General features: G+C 36.5%; 1 protein-coding gene across 2 annotated transcripts in view; it reads left to right on the plus strand.

Moving 5' to 3' along the window:
* rev3l (REV3 like, DNA directed polymerase zeta catalytic subunit) overlaps window positions 1-15771 on the plus strand; it is a 204124-nt gene that overhangs the window by 66207 nt on the left and 122146 nt on the right. For both annotated transcript variants that reach the window (XM_067417392.1, XM_067417393.1), the window contains exons 5-7: window positions 10343-10466; window positions 10544-10638; window positions 15346-15450. In XM_067417392.1, the coding sequence (XP_067273493.1) occupies window positions 10343-10466; window positions 10544-10638; window positions 15346-15450 (324 nt within the window). The remainder of the gene's footprint in view (window positions 1-10342; window positions 10467-10543; window positions 10639-15345; window positions 15451-15771) is intronic.

Below are 15771 nucleotides of genomic sequence, written 5' to 3' on the forward strand. Positions count from 1 at the left end.
GCCCTACATGTCAGTTTGAAGATCCCCTCGTTGCTTAAGCATAGCGAACATAACTTAATGATTATTTAATGGATTTATTAAAATTATTTATGAATGACAGGCAACACTGCAGTGACAAGGCAATCTTTATTTGAACTAATCATCATTATAGCCTAGTGTAAAATAAACCCTGCATCAACCTATAAAGACACATTACATTTAATGCATTAAATTAAATAATAATATAGGTGCTCGAGTCTGTCAGTGTAGGTATCACGACCATCATAGACATGTTCCGCAACTCGGTGTCATGCAGGTGTCATGTCCATGTCAGTGTTTGTCGCGATAATGTCAGTGACAAGACAATGAAGACTGCATGTGCCATATGTGCCAATACGCCCATAGTCATAGATAGGTATACGTATACATACCTGCGCATAGTGACATATGTGCCATTGGCTTCTGTGTGTCACGTCATGTCACTTGATATAGGACAATTCACCATGACGTCACAACATTAATAAACGTTCTTCCGGGTGGCAAAAGCCGAAGCGTTCCTATGGCAATGCTAGTAAATTGCTTGGGATTCAGACATAGTTAACATGATTATAGAGTGCCGAAGTCATGACGTCACTTTCTAGGCCAACCCGGAAGTTAGCGGTGCATGGGTTCCCTCGATCAAAAGCCTATGCATTTTCCCCATAGACTTTTGGACAATCGCAAAAAATATGATCTGTGTTCAACAAAGAGTTATGACCCTTACACGTTTTGTCTATCAAGATAATCTTTACAAGTGAATCCAAAATGTATACAGTTTGAAGCCTAAATAAAGTCGTCAGATATAAAATGCTAACGGTAGGCTATAAACGGACTACAGCACACAGTCGCGGATCTACGTCATCATCAAGCTTCCTCAAACTTTATTTAAAAAACACGTTCGCTCATTATGATCTGCGCTCTGTATGAACACTTATCCATTTTTTCATGATAAATATTGACCATTCGTTTTTTCCAAAAATGTTAGAAACTAATTGAGTTTTTGCGTGCCTCTCTGAGATTTTTTCTTGTTTGTTAATGTTTTATTTATTAGTTTATTATTTTGTAAACCTTAATATTATTTTCTTTGTGATTAAGATTAGGCTATTATTCCTGATCATCGTGCCCCAAATAGACTTTAAAGATTATCTTTCACTGTATTATGTTTGATTTAATTCGCCAGGAAAAAAAACCTTGTTTTTACCACCTCAGAAGCACTAACGTAAGCTATAACTTAGCCGTATCAATTTACAATCGTATAGACGATTGATCATAATCGAGGAGAGAACCACTATAAATCTGGACATGTAGAACAGCGCAGCTTTCATTCGACGACTTGTGGTTCCATCTCGGGACAAAACAAAACACTACAGTCTCTCCACAGAAATTAAAAACTGGTAATTGGTTACCTTAATATCACAGATTTCTGTGTACAACAATATTTGGAAACACTATTTGAAAGGACTAAATATATAACTTTATGTATATCAACTGAAAGGTAAACTTATAAGAACGTGAGACTGAAACGCAGGCTAGTTTTTTATTTTTATTAAACATTTACTTACAGAATTCAAAAGTGAATGAAACCGGGCTGGTGAGAGTTCCCGTTTGTCACGATGACGTCTAAAGTCCTGGCCAAAGGATGTAGTCCCTTTTAGCAACTTGTTAGCAACCGCCGTTTTTAAGACACAATAAAGAAAAAAAAAATCACAAGCAGGTTAGAACTAGTGTGTTTTATGTAGATCAAAACGTGAAAATATTTAGAGGCTTTGTTAACCACAGACCTTATTTCAGGCGATTTAGCAAAAACCCATTCAAAAAAACCATAGACTTTAGAGCGAGGGAACTGGAAGTGCTAAAATGCTAACTCACTTCCGCGTTTTGGCCTACAAAGTGACGTCATGACTTCTGCACTCTATTGAGGGACTGATTAACTAGTTCAGGAGACAGCAATACATGAAATGCCTATCCTTGCTCCAGTAGATGTAGCGCTAGTCTACTACCATACTTTTTAAATGAGCCTCAGCCTACCATTGATTGAGTTATTTTAGTGATTGTTGCTGTTTGAATTACAATATGTTAGGCTATCGTAGATGGTCTATTTCCCTGTTATCTAACTATTTACCTGTTCTCTGCTTTTCAACAAATCATTTGCACACATTTTTTCTTTATTTTTTGTATCTGAAGCTATAGCAGCAACATTGAAAGCTCTGTCTGTGTTTAACAAGCGTGATCGCGGCCGGCTCGCGGTGCAAACGTGCCGTGTACCAGCTGATTTGATGCGATGATCAACTTAAATGACTCGTAGCATCTGCAATATCTCACGAATTCCCGATGTTAAAATGTTATATTTATCATTTTATATGGAGCTAATCACTACACCTGTTAGCAGTCATAATGTAAACATCTATTATTGATATAAAATAGCTGAAATCACATGAACAATCACACAAAAACCTTATTCCATAGTTATCGTGTGTTTATTAGCTTCTTAGTTCACGCGTAGAAATGTAGAACAGACTTGTTCTTCACAGAGCCAGAATGAGGAAATGTCCGAGACAGTAGGAGAGAGGTCTGCGCATGTTTTAACTCTTTTATATAGAATAATTCCGTGAAAAATTAATAGAAATGGTATTCTGTATGACGAAATTTTGCAAATGTGATATGTCAATATTTCTCCAAATATAAGCACTTTTGAACTAAGAGCTAAACTGAAAGTTCTTCTTTGCGATCTCTTTGAACACAAATGAGCCGGTGCAGACGAGAGAATGAAAGTGCGTCTGATAATCTGTTCAAAATATCGTTCATAACGGATCGATAATAATGCACTCCTGATATAAATTAAGAAATGAATGTCACTGCAACCCAGTTTTATATAAACAGTGTTCAAATATCGAAGCTGGAGTCTTTAATCTTTCTGATGATACTGAGTTTGTCCAGATAAAGTAATATAGTGTGATGAGCAGTGAATGGTGAACAATAGTAATCTGAGGCCGTATGATCTTTGAATCGTAAGGGGTTAAAAGAGATCTAAAGTTTACTAATATTAGTCTTGAATTTCCCCAGCTGAAGATAATTATGCTCTGCTATGATTTTGTAGATGGACCGTTTTGAGAATATTCTCAAAGCGAGTGGACGTCGTCAAAAGTATATACTTCTCTGTAGCGCTACTTTTGACGACGTCCACTCACTTTAGCCTCCTCACCCACAGATTTTGCTGGATATATTTACTTCTTTCTGAATGAAATCGATAAAATCCTACACCTTTTGCTGTATATCTGACGGCGCAACCCCAAACATAAAAATTTTTCGTCATAGTTTCAACTTTAATCAACAACAATGTTCTTAACTATGTAACTGTTTACAGTAGCTGGCTGATCTCTTCAGTTTGTCAGTAGAAGCCGCTCGCGTTCTGCCACCCGGAATTATCTTGAGGCGATTGTTTACAAACATTCTGAAATGGTCTATTGCCATAAATGTGTAACGTAGGGCTGGGAATCGATTCCAAAAAGAATCGATTCCTCGATTCCAAGGCGTTGGGAATCGAGAGTCGATTCCAACTTTTGGAATCTATTCCATCGCGGGGAATCGACTCTTCTTTATTCACTTGTCTCTCGCTTACTAATAATGATTGGATGTCTATTTAATTTTTGCAAAAGGTTCTTTTGAACAGTTAGTTTCAAATAACGAGTTAAAAATAAAGCAATTCAGCAGGGTTTTTTGCGTCATTGCGTGATGACGTCACTAGAACGTAATTCTAACTACTTATTTTTATGGTATGAAACGTTCAAATCAAGCCATATGTAAACGCATATCGCTGATTATTACTATACCTTTCATTCACTTAATAGTGTTTAATAGTGTTTATTGTCATTGTTTCCTTCTGTGATCCTGCATCGTGGACAAGTTTGCTACATTTTGCACACAAAAACTCCATCATCTTAAATTGTGAAATGGTTCTGTTGTCCACAACGGTAGGTTTTGAGCGCTGCTTGCAGATGTGAGGGTCTTATTTTAATTTTCTATTTTCTTTTATTTTCTTTAATCCATTGATAACGGAAAGGAAATGCACCTAGACTAGAGGCCTAATGTTGCTATAGTAATGAACGCAACTTGCTCGCGCATCTGATTGACAAATAAACTGCGCACTCTTATATTAGGCCTATTGTTTTCGTTAATATTGTGGTTATTTTGCCTCGTACATTCTGTGCAAAAGCACTTATTTGAACGTAACGTAGTCATTTAACTAAACTGTGCACATGCATTTTAGACATGTCATGTAGTTTTAAACATACAATAAATGCACATCCATGAATAATGTGCTATCCTTTTTTTTTATTAGGCTAAATCGCATTTACTTCTGGGCTATATGGGCCATTTCAGGAGAATCCATCATTTAAAATTCATCAGAGTTATGGAAATGTATCATCATTTTACAAATAAAGTTTCGGAGAAGGATACTTTCTACATCCTTGTATCCTGCGGTCACTCCGGAACTAGGTTCCTCCATCGATTTTGTTAAAAAAAGAAGAATCGAAAAGGAATCGAAAACAACAGTGCGGAATCGATTCTTGGAATCGACTCCGTCGATTCTGGAAACAGGAATTGGAATCGGAATCGATTCCAAAAATTTCGGAATCGACCAGCCCTAGTGTAACGTTATACGTATAGACATATCCGTGGCTGATACTGCAATCTGCCACTGTCACTCTGTTTGCAAGCATAACTGTGTTACTATGGTTACCAGTGATTATAGTGGTGGATTAATTTCGAACTGTAATTAAACTGACTGGAACTACCTGTGCATTAAACGGTTTTACTGCACACCTTCCAACCAATCAGAATTGAGTATTAAAACAGATCATGGTATAAAAAGCTTTAAAACCATGCATTTCCTATGATAAATTGCCTGTATTGGCTGTAAATGGTCTTTTCCATCTGTTATCATATAATGTTAAAATACTTTGTTAGATCTGCTCATTCTGACTATGTCAATAATTATCCCAAAAAAAATTACTTTTGCATTTGGATGGCTATAATAGGGTCATATCAATGTGACTTTGACCAATTGTACCTAAAGCCTTTAACTCCTTAATTAATGTTTAGATATTCTCAAAAATAGGTAAGTACATGTGACGTATGACTCTAAACAAGCATTTAAATTATTATAAAGATCGGTCTATAGGTGGCACTGTTTCTATAAAAGCTTTCATGCGTTTATAATGGTAAATTTCCTGCATTGGTTGTAAATGGTCTTTGATATAATGTTCAAATGATTTGCAGAGCTGCCAACTCTCACGCATTGGCCGTGAGACACACGCATTTGATTGGTTTCACACGCTTAAACGCCACACTCTTGATTTCTCACGCTGAAGTGTCAACCCTGTCGGTCAAATGCCTGAAAGATAAGTTTATCTATAGATCTCCCTGATGAGCCACTCGTAATCGATTAGTTATGCTTTCGGTGAGGGGGTTCAAGATAAATGTGCAACTAAATAAGTGTAGCGTGACCAAAAGCTACATTCCGTTTTGAGTTCTGACGAGAAGCTATCTTCTCTAGTCTCTAGCTCTAGCTAACTATGGTCGCAAGTCCCATCATTAACGTTAAACGAGTCGGTGTTTCCCGAAACATTGTTCCAACAAACGTTTGCAAACTGCATCACAAAGTTGGTTGGAATGACAGCTCTCGACCTGTGATTAGAAGCAGAGTTTCTTGGTTTCATGACATGTGGACTTAAATGTCCATTTTTTAACGAAACAATTCGTAACGAAAATAAATAGTCAAGCAATGCGCACGCGAGCAGCTCATGACTGGAGTCTCAGAGCGGTTCTGTTTGCGCTTCATCACTGCATGTGCTGTAAGTAACCTGCATCTTTAGCCTAATCCTGACTCCTGAGTATCTCATTTAAGTTGCATACATTTTGTTCTTGCACTGATGTTAAATTTGTAGCCATTTTGCACTTTGACAGCCAGTTTGAGATATAGGCTATATTTCAGAATTTTGTGCAATAATTCTGACAGTTTTTCCCATTGAAATGACTGGGAAAAAGTGTTCCAATAAACCCGAATTCACCCCATGCATACTCTGTGAAATCATAATTACATTGCATTATGTTGCTTGGAACCCCAAATATTACAACATTCTTCATTAACAGTTATTCAGTTATTTGTAACAATCTCATTGTAAAAAAAGAAGAAGAATAAAGTAGTTTCAATATAGCTAGCTACTTTTTGAAAGTAGTGTAGCTACTTTTTCATAAGGGTAGCTTGAATGTAACTTAACTACTTAAAGTAGTTTTACTACAAACATTTTTTTTTAGATCACCCACAGCAAAAAAAAAGAGCCGCACAACAGACAGGACAGACAGATTTTTTCCTTTTTCTTCCCTGTATAAAGTATGCTGTAGGTTGATGATGTATAATCAATTTGTTCTATTTAGAAAAAATCATGGCTCTAGTCAGGGGGCGTAACTTCAGTGCAAACCTACCCACATCGGGGTACTGGCGACAAAGTGACTCCACATGATATTGTGACACTCACATTTCAAATGAAATGCACTGGTTTCAGATTCGAAAATCACACGGCATTCGCACTCAACCGCCACGCTTAGGATACTGACTACCTTTTCATCAGAGCATGTGAGCGAAGCAGACTGGTGTGACGCTGGGCTAGATATTCCATTGTATGCCAGTGCTCTCCTCTCACACTTCCCTCTAAAATGTGAATTGTTTGATTTAAAAGTAGCAATTTCAAGCTTTCTTTAGACGTATGTTTCATGTTTATGTCATGTGATAAGTATTTAGTGAGTTTCAGATTCTCTCGCAGACAGAAAGTGCACCGTTTTTATTTTACAAAAGCACAAAGTTTTGTTGTTATTGTAAGTTTATTATAAATTATGTCTCACATTTATCTGTATGACCAAAAATGATATCCGCTATCATGATTAGTGAGGGGAAAAAAAACATCAGAACTCGCCGGCGCGATTGACGAGCGTAACGAAACCTCTTGCCTGTTTCCGGGGCCTTCCAGTTAAGCTGAAATGATAGGCTAAGTCTGTCTGTTTTTAATACATGTTTTAATTAGGCCTATAGATAGTTATTATATGTGTGCCTTTAAAGCAATAGGCTATGCTATATTTTATAAAGTGTAATAGATGTAACTTGTCTGGAGTGCTATATTGCAGAGCTGGTGCAAACGTATCCATATTGATATGATAAGATCAGACGCTTATTTTCTTTAAAATGTCGAATTTTAGAGATGCATACAAAAATAACTATACCAAACTAAGCTACTGATTTTAGTTGGTCTTTATTAATATTACAGCCTTAATATTTGATTTATAAGTAGCAATAAACAGCCAATATCGCAATATAGAATTGGACGCTAAACTAAAGCGTTACCATTTTTGTCATACCCTAACTGGCCTCACTGGGCCCGTCATTACTAAGTTACGCCACTGTCTCTAGTGCTTTAAAATGTGTGTGTCTATAGGATGTATATACAAACCGTCATGTAGATGCAAAAAACAAACAAACAATAGTACCCCCTTCAAATGCTGATGCATATATAGAGCGCTATTATTAATATTATTTATTTTTGCAATTTATTTTTGCAATTTCTGCTTTGTACGGCAACATTTTGGTTGGCACCACCAAATCTCACTCTAAGTTTTTTTGAAAAGTTGGCAGCTCTGGATTTGTTAGATCTGCTCATTCTGACAGGTCAATAATTATCCAAAATGACTTGAATTTGCATCTGGATGGCTATAATTGGGTCATTTTAATATGTGGCCATGACCAAGTGTCCCCAAAAGCCTTTAACTTCTCAATGAATGCTCAGATCTACATTTCATCTGAAATCTCAGTTTTAATTAATTTAATGCTTAAAAACCTTAAATACAAAATATCTTAACTGTTAAAAGGCCTTAAATGCTTGAACCCTGCTAAATGCTGCTTGCAGCTTTAATAATAATAATAATAATAATTATTAGTATTGTTGTTGTTGTTGTTGTTGTTATTATTATGAAGAATGTTGCTTTGTTCAATGAGCAATCACTTTGCTAATGCTTGTGCAATAACAAGTTTGTTTCTACTTGTGCCAGCATCAAACAGACTATTAATTGAATAACATAACTGAAAGTCAAATATAAACAGGTCATTTCCATTTACTTTAATATACATATTATTTTCAAAATCAACTTAAATTAAAAAAAGCACATTCCACTAAGATTTAATTCATCATAAAAACTACTGAAATATTGTTACCATATATATATATATATATATATATATATATATATATATATATATATATATATATATATATATATATATATATATATATATATATATATATATATATATATATATATATATATATTTTTTTTTTTAAAGTAGATACTGTGTAATATTTTTACTGTGTAGATGCGTGTAATGAAATTGTGTTATTAAATTACAAAATTAATGTAATTGTTGAATTACTGAGGAAAAATGTGTAATGCAATTAGTTACTAATCATATTAAAAGGAAATTGCTTTGCATTGATAAAATATTTTTTTACCAAGTGATCCTGAAGAGCTTGATTAACTTCAGCTTTTTTTGATTAGGGTTAGGGATAGGGAGCTAAACTTTACAGGACAGTGGGTCCCCAGGAGCAGGGTTGAAGATCTTTGTTCTCTGGAAAAAAAAAGTCTTTGGGGTGTAAAATGTGTTATTTTGGTAAGGTTGCCTGCTAAAATTTGTATATCACATAAGTGATATACTTCACTTCAACCCGCAGACATGGAAAACTGCAGACTTGGCAACACAGTGCAGTTAAGTTCTGTTGACATTTGACAACTAACGTTATGCAACTTAACGTTACACGCCTCATAATTACAGCCCATTGGAGCAGTATCAGACTCATATTCTGACCAGAATTTAGTATGACGATGTCAGGCTAGGTTTACTAAAAAGGTAATTAACAAAACGGTGGAAAAGAGTACTTATACTAAAGCATATTCTGAAAAATTGTAAAGCTAGATTTAAAATGACAGTGTTATTATCAACTATACGGACATTGGCCATGAGATGGCTGAGACGAACGTGCACCATCAGAACTCAGAACGAACCTCGCAAAAGAGTTTTAAAAATGCTGGTTGAAATAAAATGCTGCGTGAGCTAAACCAATCAGCTGAACTTTGAAAAAGTACTACCTTGTGAGCAGGGCTGTTTGGAGGGGGAAATATTTACCCAGAACCTCATTTAGACCCTAGTTCCTGTGGTCGAAACACACGGAGTACCACCCCAAAGTTCCTAGTTCTTGGGGAAAGTTCCTGCGGTGGAACCGCGGCTAAAGTTGAGCATGTTCAGAACCTTGATTGGAAACGTCCTGGGAAAACTAGGTTGCTGTTGGAGGTGATGTTAGTGATGCCAGCAGGGGGTGCTCTCCCTGTGGGTCGAAGGCACCCCAGTGTAGTGATGGGAACTGTCAATTCTTGAATTTTCTACTTTCAAGAAAAGCACTGTCCTTCAGATGAGAAGAGAACTGAGGTTCTGACTCTGTTCTGTGTGTTTAAAAATGGATGTCTTTTAAAAAAAAGTATAGGAGTGCACCCCTGACATTCTAGCCAAATTTGTCCACTTGCCTTTACCTATCGTCATGGTCTCCCACTCATCCCCATATAAACACTGATTGGCTTCATCACTTTGTCTCCTCTCCACCGATAAGCTAGTGTATAGTGGGTGTTCTGCTGCAATATGGCTTCCGTCGCATCACCCAGCTGGATGCTGCACATTGGTGGTGGTTGAGGAGATTCCCCATTCAATGTAAAGCGCTTTGAGTGCCAAGACAAAGTGTTATATAAACGTAACATTGTTGTTAAATGATTGCAAATTAATAAATAGGGGGAAAAAGGAAATAAAACATGAATCCATGGTTGTTCTTTTGAGACTACACACACAAACAGGGTGTGTGCTTTACTGTCAGGATCTATGTACTTCCATTTCAAGTTTCATACATTATTTTGCTTAGAGGTATTTAGGTAAAGAGGGTATAAACACAATTTAGAGCTTGGTTTCTCTGACTGTATTTATATTTAAATTGAGATATGCACATGCATAAGAGAAAAACAATAGTTTAAAAAAAAACGCTCTCAAATTAATGAATCATTTGAGAAGGAATCATTTGACAGTCATGTCAGTTCACAAATCAAATGACGGATTCAATCAGAATTTAGCAATAAGACAGCTCACTTCCTTATAACTTATCATAAAAGTTCTCAACTGAATATACTGGGATTCACTGTTTGTGAACACTTGCTTCTCTATTACTATTCATTTTTTCAGGAGAGCAGATGTTCAATATAGGGGGCAGCACCAGTCCATGGAAAAATCCCTGTACGTCCAAACTCTGTGACAGTGAGCTGAGGGATACAATGTGCATTCGCTGGGAGGAGGACAACATACCAAGGTGTGTGTTATATAAGGTGTATGCCAATATACACAGGATTGTATGGCATTTTTACCTTTATTTCATGTGTTTTGCAGTTCTCTGATTTTAGAGGAGGTGGAACGTACGAGTGTGTGCGAGCTGGAGGTCGATGCCGTGGCTGCTGATGTTCTCAACCGTTTAGAAATTGAGAGTAAGGATTTGTTTGTGTGTGTGTGTGTGTGTGTGTGTGTGTGTGTGTGTGAGAGAGAGAGAGAGAGAGAGAGAGAGAGAGCATAAGTGAGTTCCTGCCTGCACCGGGTAATAACATCTGTTGATGGCATTAGGGGTGTGCGATATTGACCAAAAATTATATCTCAATATTTTCTGGGATTTTCTCGATAACGATAATTAGACGATATTTTGGGTGTTATTGTTCTAGTACCTTGGTGCTGGTGATCAGCTGACTCCTAAAGTTTTTGATATTCTGCATATTCTTTGTGGTGGTCAGTTGTAAAAAAATGATAGTTGTTTTTTTGTTGGTTTAACTTAAAAAAGTAAGTAACCTGGTTGCCTTAATTTTGAGGTTATTGAAATTAAAAATTTGAGTTGATACAATGAAGGAAATTTGTTTAATAAATAGAAACTCAAAATATATTTGTATCTGAACCACATTAAAAAAAATTGATAAATCATGAAAATAGCACTATTTGGCATGTTTCACTGCTTCATCAGAAATAAAACTCACAATTACCCAATATGTATACAAAATCTTTTAATATTTTTTTTAATAAAGGTTGTCGAATCTCAAACAATGTTCATTGTGTTAAATCAATCAATCAATCAATCAATCAATTAACTTTATTTATATAGCGCTTTTACAATCACGATTGTGTCAAAGCAGCTTCACAGTGTCAAACAGGATAATATTGCGACAAAATTAGATTTGGCTGTACAGTCGTACTGGAGAAAACAGTGATGTTATCAGCTTATTTTAATTTATCATATAGCGACAATGTTGGCAGATCAGTATTATAGTTTATAGAATTAAATAAGACCTAATTCATACATTTTATTTGTATAATAAGTTGAATAACTTTAATCATATTTTTAGTGTCCCCAACTGAGCAAGCCAAGCCAAAGGCGACAGTGGCAAGGAACCAAAACTCCATCGGGCATGATGGAGAAAAATGAACCTTGGGAGAAACCAGACTCAGTCGGGGTGCCAGTTCTCCTCTGGCCTATTAACACACCGTGTAAGATTATTATTCTGGCAACCTTACAGGTCAGAAATCATATTAGAAATCACATTAAATCAAAATTTTAATTTCAATGAACTCAAAATTTTAAGGCAACCAGGTAACTTTTTTTCTAAATAATGTTTTACAGTGCAGCAGTGACAGAAATCATCTTTTCCAAAAAGGTTAAAAGGTTTTTGTTTTGTTGGGGTTTTTTTATGAGCATTTTTACTAGGGATCAGGGCTTGACAAAAGATTTAATTGGGCATTAACTGTAATAACTCTGTGTTGCAAGCACCGATCCGTTTTTTTTCTTCTTCTATAGACTGTACTCACAAAGATATAACGGTCAAGATAAACTTAAAAATTTGTCGGAGTTGTCCTTTAAGTGTACGTAAACAGGTGGGTTTTGTGTCAGAACACACTGGATGTGTGTCAGAATATTACATCCATGCATTCAGCTGCCCAATTAAATGCCTGTCTTTCATTAGTGTTAATCACACAACTACAGGTGTTTAATAAATGTATACATATGAAATAAATATGTATTAGTATCTGAATTTTTATTTTATTTTTGTTTACTATTGTTTTTGTAATTTGCTTATATATATAGCCTAACTAAAATAACACGCATCATATTTCATTTATCATATTATCCTATTATATTGCCCACCCCTTGCCCACCTGCACATCCCAGCTGATATACAATGTAGTCTTGATTTGGGGGGGGTCACTGCATTTGAAAATTTGAAAGGGTTTTAAGTCTTCTAAATCAAGTAAAAGGACTCAAAATCAAGTAATTTAAGCATGCCAAAGTCAACTTTAAACATATACAATGTAATTTCCAAACAGCAAAATTGTGGCCAGTGAAAATGCTGTGTGGCTAGTAACTTTGGAAAACCACTAGCCACAGTGGCTGGTGAGCAAAAAAGTTAATGTCAAGCCCTGCTAGGGATGCACCGAAATCAAAATTCTTGGCCGAAAACAAAAATGAGGAAACCAAGGCCGAAAACCGAAACTGTGAAAGAAATTATGCCAATTATTAGTAATTGTAACCAATTGTAACCATTGCATTTTTGACTGTGATGATTGTGGTACTTTACTAGCCTGACGTCTTCATACTCAATTCTAGTCAGAATATGAGTCTGAAACTGCTCCATTGGGCTGTGATTTTGAGGCGTGTTTCAACTGAACCAGGAAAGACATCAATTGGATAGACCTACAACCAATCAGAGCAACGAAGCGACGCATTGTCAAATTTCAACAGAGTTCAACTGCACTGTGTTGCCAAGTCCACGTTTTTTCCGCGGGTTGTTTTCTATGTCCGTGGGTTGAAGCGACTATTATGTGATATATAGACCCATGAGTGCGAATTTTAGCAGGCAACCATGCCAAAATAACACGCATTTTACCCCCCAAACGCCATTTTTTCCCCGAAGAACCCCCCCAGAAGCTATTGTTTAGGGCTAGTAGTTGGCGCGTTTTATTGTAAAAACTTGGCAACCCTGTCTGCACGCGTGCTGAAATCAGGCTGGAATACACAATCTTTGCCAGTGTTGTAAAATAATTTAATGATACACAGAGTACTTACCCAACATGATCATCATTTCTGAGAGAAATTGTGATGGTGAATGCATATACAAACAAGCTCTCCGTTTAGGATTAAAAAAATATAATCCAAGCCCCTTTGATTATCATCTGTCCGTCATCGTCTGGGGCCGGCCTGATGATTGCATTGGTCCGAACTGTTTTTGTTCGGGGATAATTATTCCTCTATGGAGCAAGGCCAGACTGAATTGCCCGACCTAAACATTTTGTGGGCGGGGCTAGATTCGGCTGGAATCCAGGTAGAGAAGAGGTAGAGAAATTGAATAAAGTAATCAAATGTAAAATAACTGCATATTTAACTGTTTAAATTAAAGATTTATCCTTATTAAACTTACAAAAGCTATCCAATCAAGAGCAGTGAGTGATGTCCTTATCTTTTGTTTGACATTAAGCAGAGCAGTAAAGGCTACTGCCCCTTTAAGACCTAATGCATGGATATGCATCGTTTTTCTTGACTGTATAAAGTTCTCTTAAGGCTTATACAGACTATGTCTGCTTGGATACTCATCAAGATGGACATGTTGACATACTTTTTGCGTGAGTTTACACTTACATTTACATTTATGCATTTAGCAGACGCTTTTATCCAAAGAGACTTACAACTCAGGAGTACAGGAAGCAATCTGTCAAGAAGAGGCAAAGAAACGCAAAAAGTGCCCTAAATACCAAGATTTGTATACTACTCAGAGTAGCAAAAAAACAGAAAAAGGGAAGAAGAAAAGAGAAATAGAGGAGAGGTTTTTTTTTTTAATGATAAGATTAAGTGCTCATGGAAGAGATGAGCTTTTACCTGTCTTTTGAACGAAGCAAGTGATTCTGTTGTGCGTATGGAGAACGGAAGATCGTTCCACCAACCAGGAACAATGAAAGAAAAAGTGCTGTAGAGGGATTTCATGCCTCTGTGATGGTACCACAAGCCTTCGCTCGTTAGCTGAGCGACGGCTTCTGGTGGGGGTGTAGACTCGTAGGTGTATGGTTAAGTTTATCCATTCAAGAAAGTTTATCCATTTAACAAAGTTTATCCATTCAAGCAAAAGACTTGACAGAGAACTCAATATTTGCGCATTGAGAGACGCGTGCACGCTTTCAGACAGTGCACCTTCTCACAGCCCGCGTGAGTTCTCATTCACGTCTTCGGGCGATGACGACGAAAACGACTGGTCATATTTAACAACTTGTCTATCAGTGTAAGCACAGCTATTGCATATTTCACAAGGATTTCATAACATAAGGGTCAGGATGGACTATAATTGCACGTGTAAAACTCACAACCGATTCACAACAGGGTATATTGAACTACACAGAGCTAAAAGTCAAAGTGACAATTATACATGCAACTCCAGAGAACTGTAGACATGAACAAAAGTATCTGAATGCATTTTTAAGAAATGTTCTGTTACACTTTAATGATTCATGCTGTTCTACCGTGACTATTTTTGGCCAGGGACACGACGTTGCTGTCGGACCAATGTTTGCTGGGTTCTGTCAGTGAGTTACCTATTTTTAATATAGAAGCACACTACATTCCAAACGACAAAAATGAAGACTTCGTAGCGTATTTGTAAGGAAAATACCTGTGGGCGAGAACACACTGTACGCGCATCATCAAGCAAAGTTCATCACAGTGCATATCCTGTGCAATGAAGCCCACGAATGTCATTATAATTTGCTTCAACCTTTCCGAACTTAAATATTATTTTATGGTTTGTGAGGGAGAGGGAATGGAAGCAGGCAGAATAAGGGTGTTTCTAAAACACACACAGCGCTCAAACACTGTCCACAGCACTGTCAAAATAAAAGTTTGCTTCCTACACTCATTGTTGAAAAAAAATGCTGAAAGTTATTTTAAAAATGTCATCTATGGGTTGATCAATAATTCAGACAATCTTTACACTGTATACAGAATTAATCACTTTCACCTAATGCTTGTGCTATCATGCATTTGATTGTTGGTGGTAAATGGGGTAAAATCAGACTCTGTTGGGTTTGATTGCAAGCTTTAGTTGAGTCTTTTTGGAGTTATGCTATTTGTGTGGTGAACTCATGAGTATGCTTTTTTTGTATGTTGTGTCCAGATCAGATTGGTAGAAACCCTGGTCTCCAGGCCATCTGGGATGATGAGAAACAACGACGTCAGGAGAGAAGTGAAAGTTCTCATATTGACATGCCTGAATCACAAGGTGAGAAAAGCTTGTGTTCAAAGAGAATGTGGTAACACTTTACGGTAAGGGTGCATAAATTATCATGAATTCATGCATTAATTCATGCATGACTTATGCATTACTACATGCATTAAAATCTCATGAATCATCATGATCTAACAGGAATTCAAAGTATTTCATTCATGACTTCATGGATGAACAACAACTTAATTAAAATATAAACTAAGGTGAGAACATCATCATGAGTTATGGTTTATTACACATGATCATGTTGCTTTCTATGTTCACAAAAAACATTGATCTAATTCATGCATGTAAGACTACTTTAAATGCTGTTTT

Source organism: Pseudorasbora parva, chromosome 15 (assembly GCF_024679245.1).
Source record: "Pseudorasbora parva isolate DD20220531a chromosome 15, ASM2467924v1, whole genome shotgun sequence".
NCBI lineage: Eukaryota > Metazoa > Chordata > Actinopteri > Cypriniformes > Gobionidae > Pseudorasbora > Pseudorasbora parva.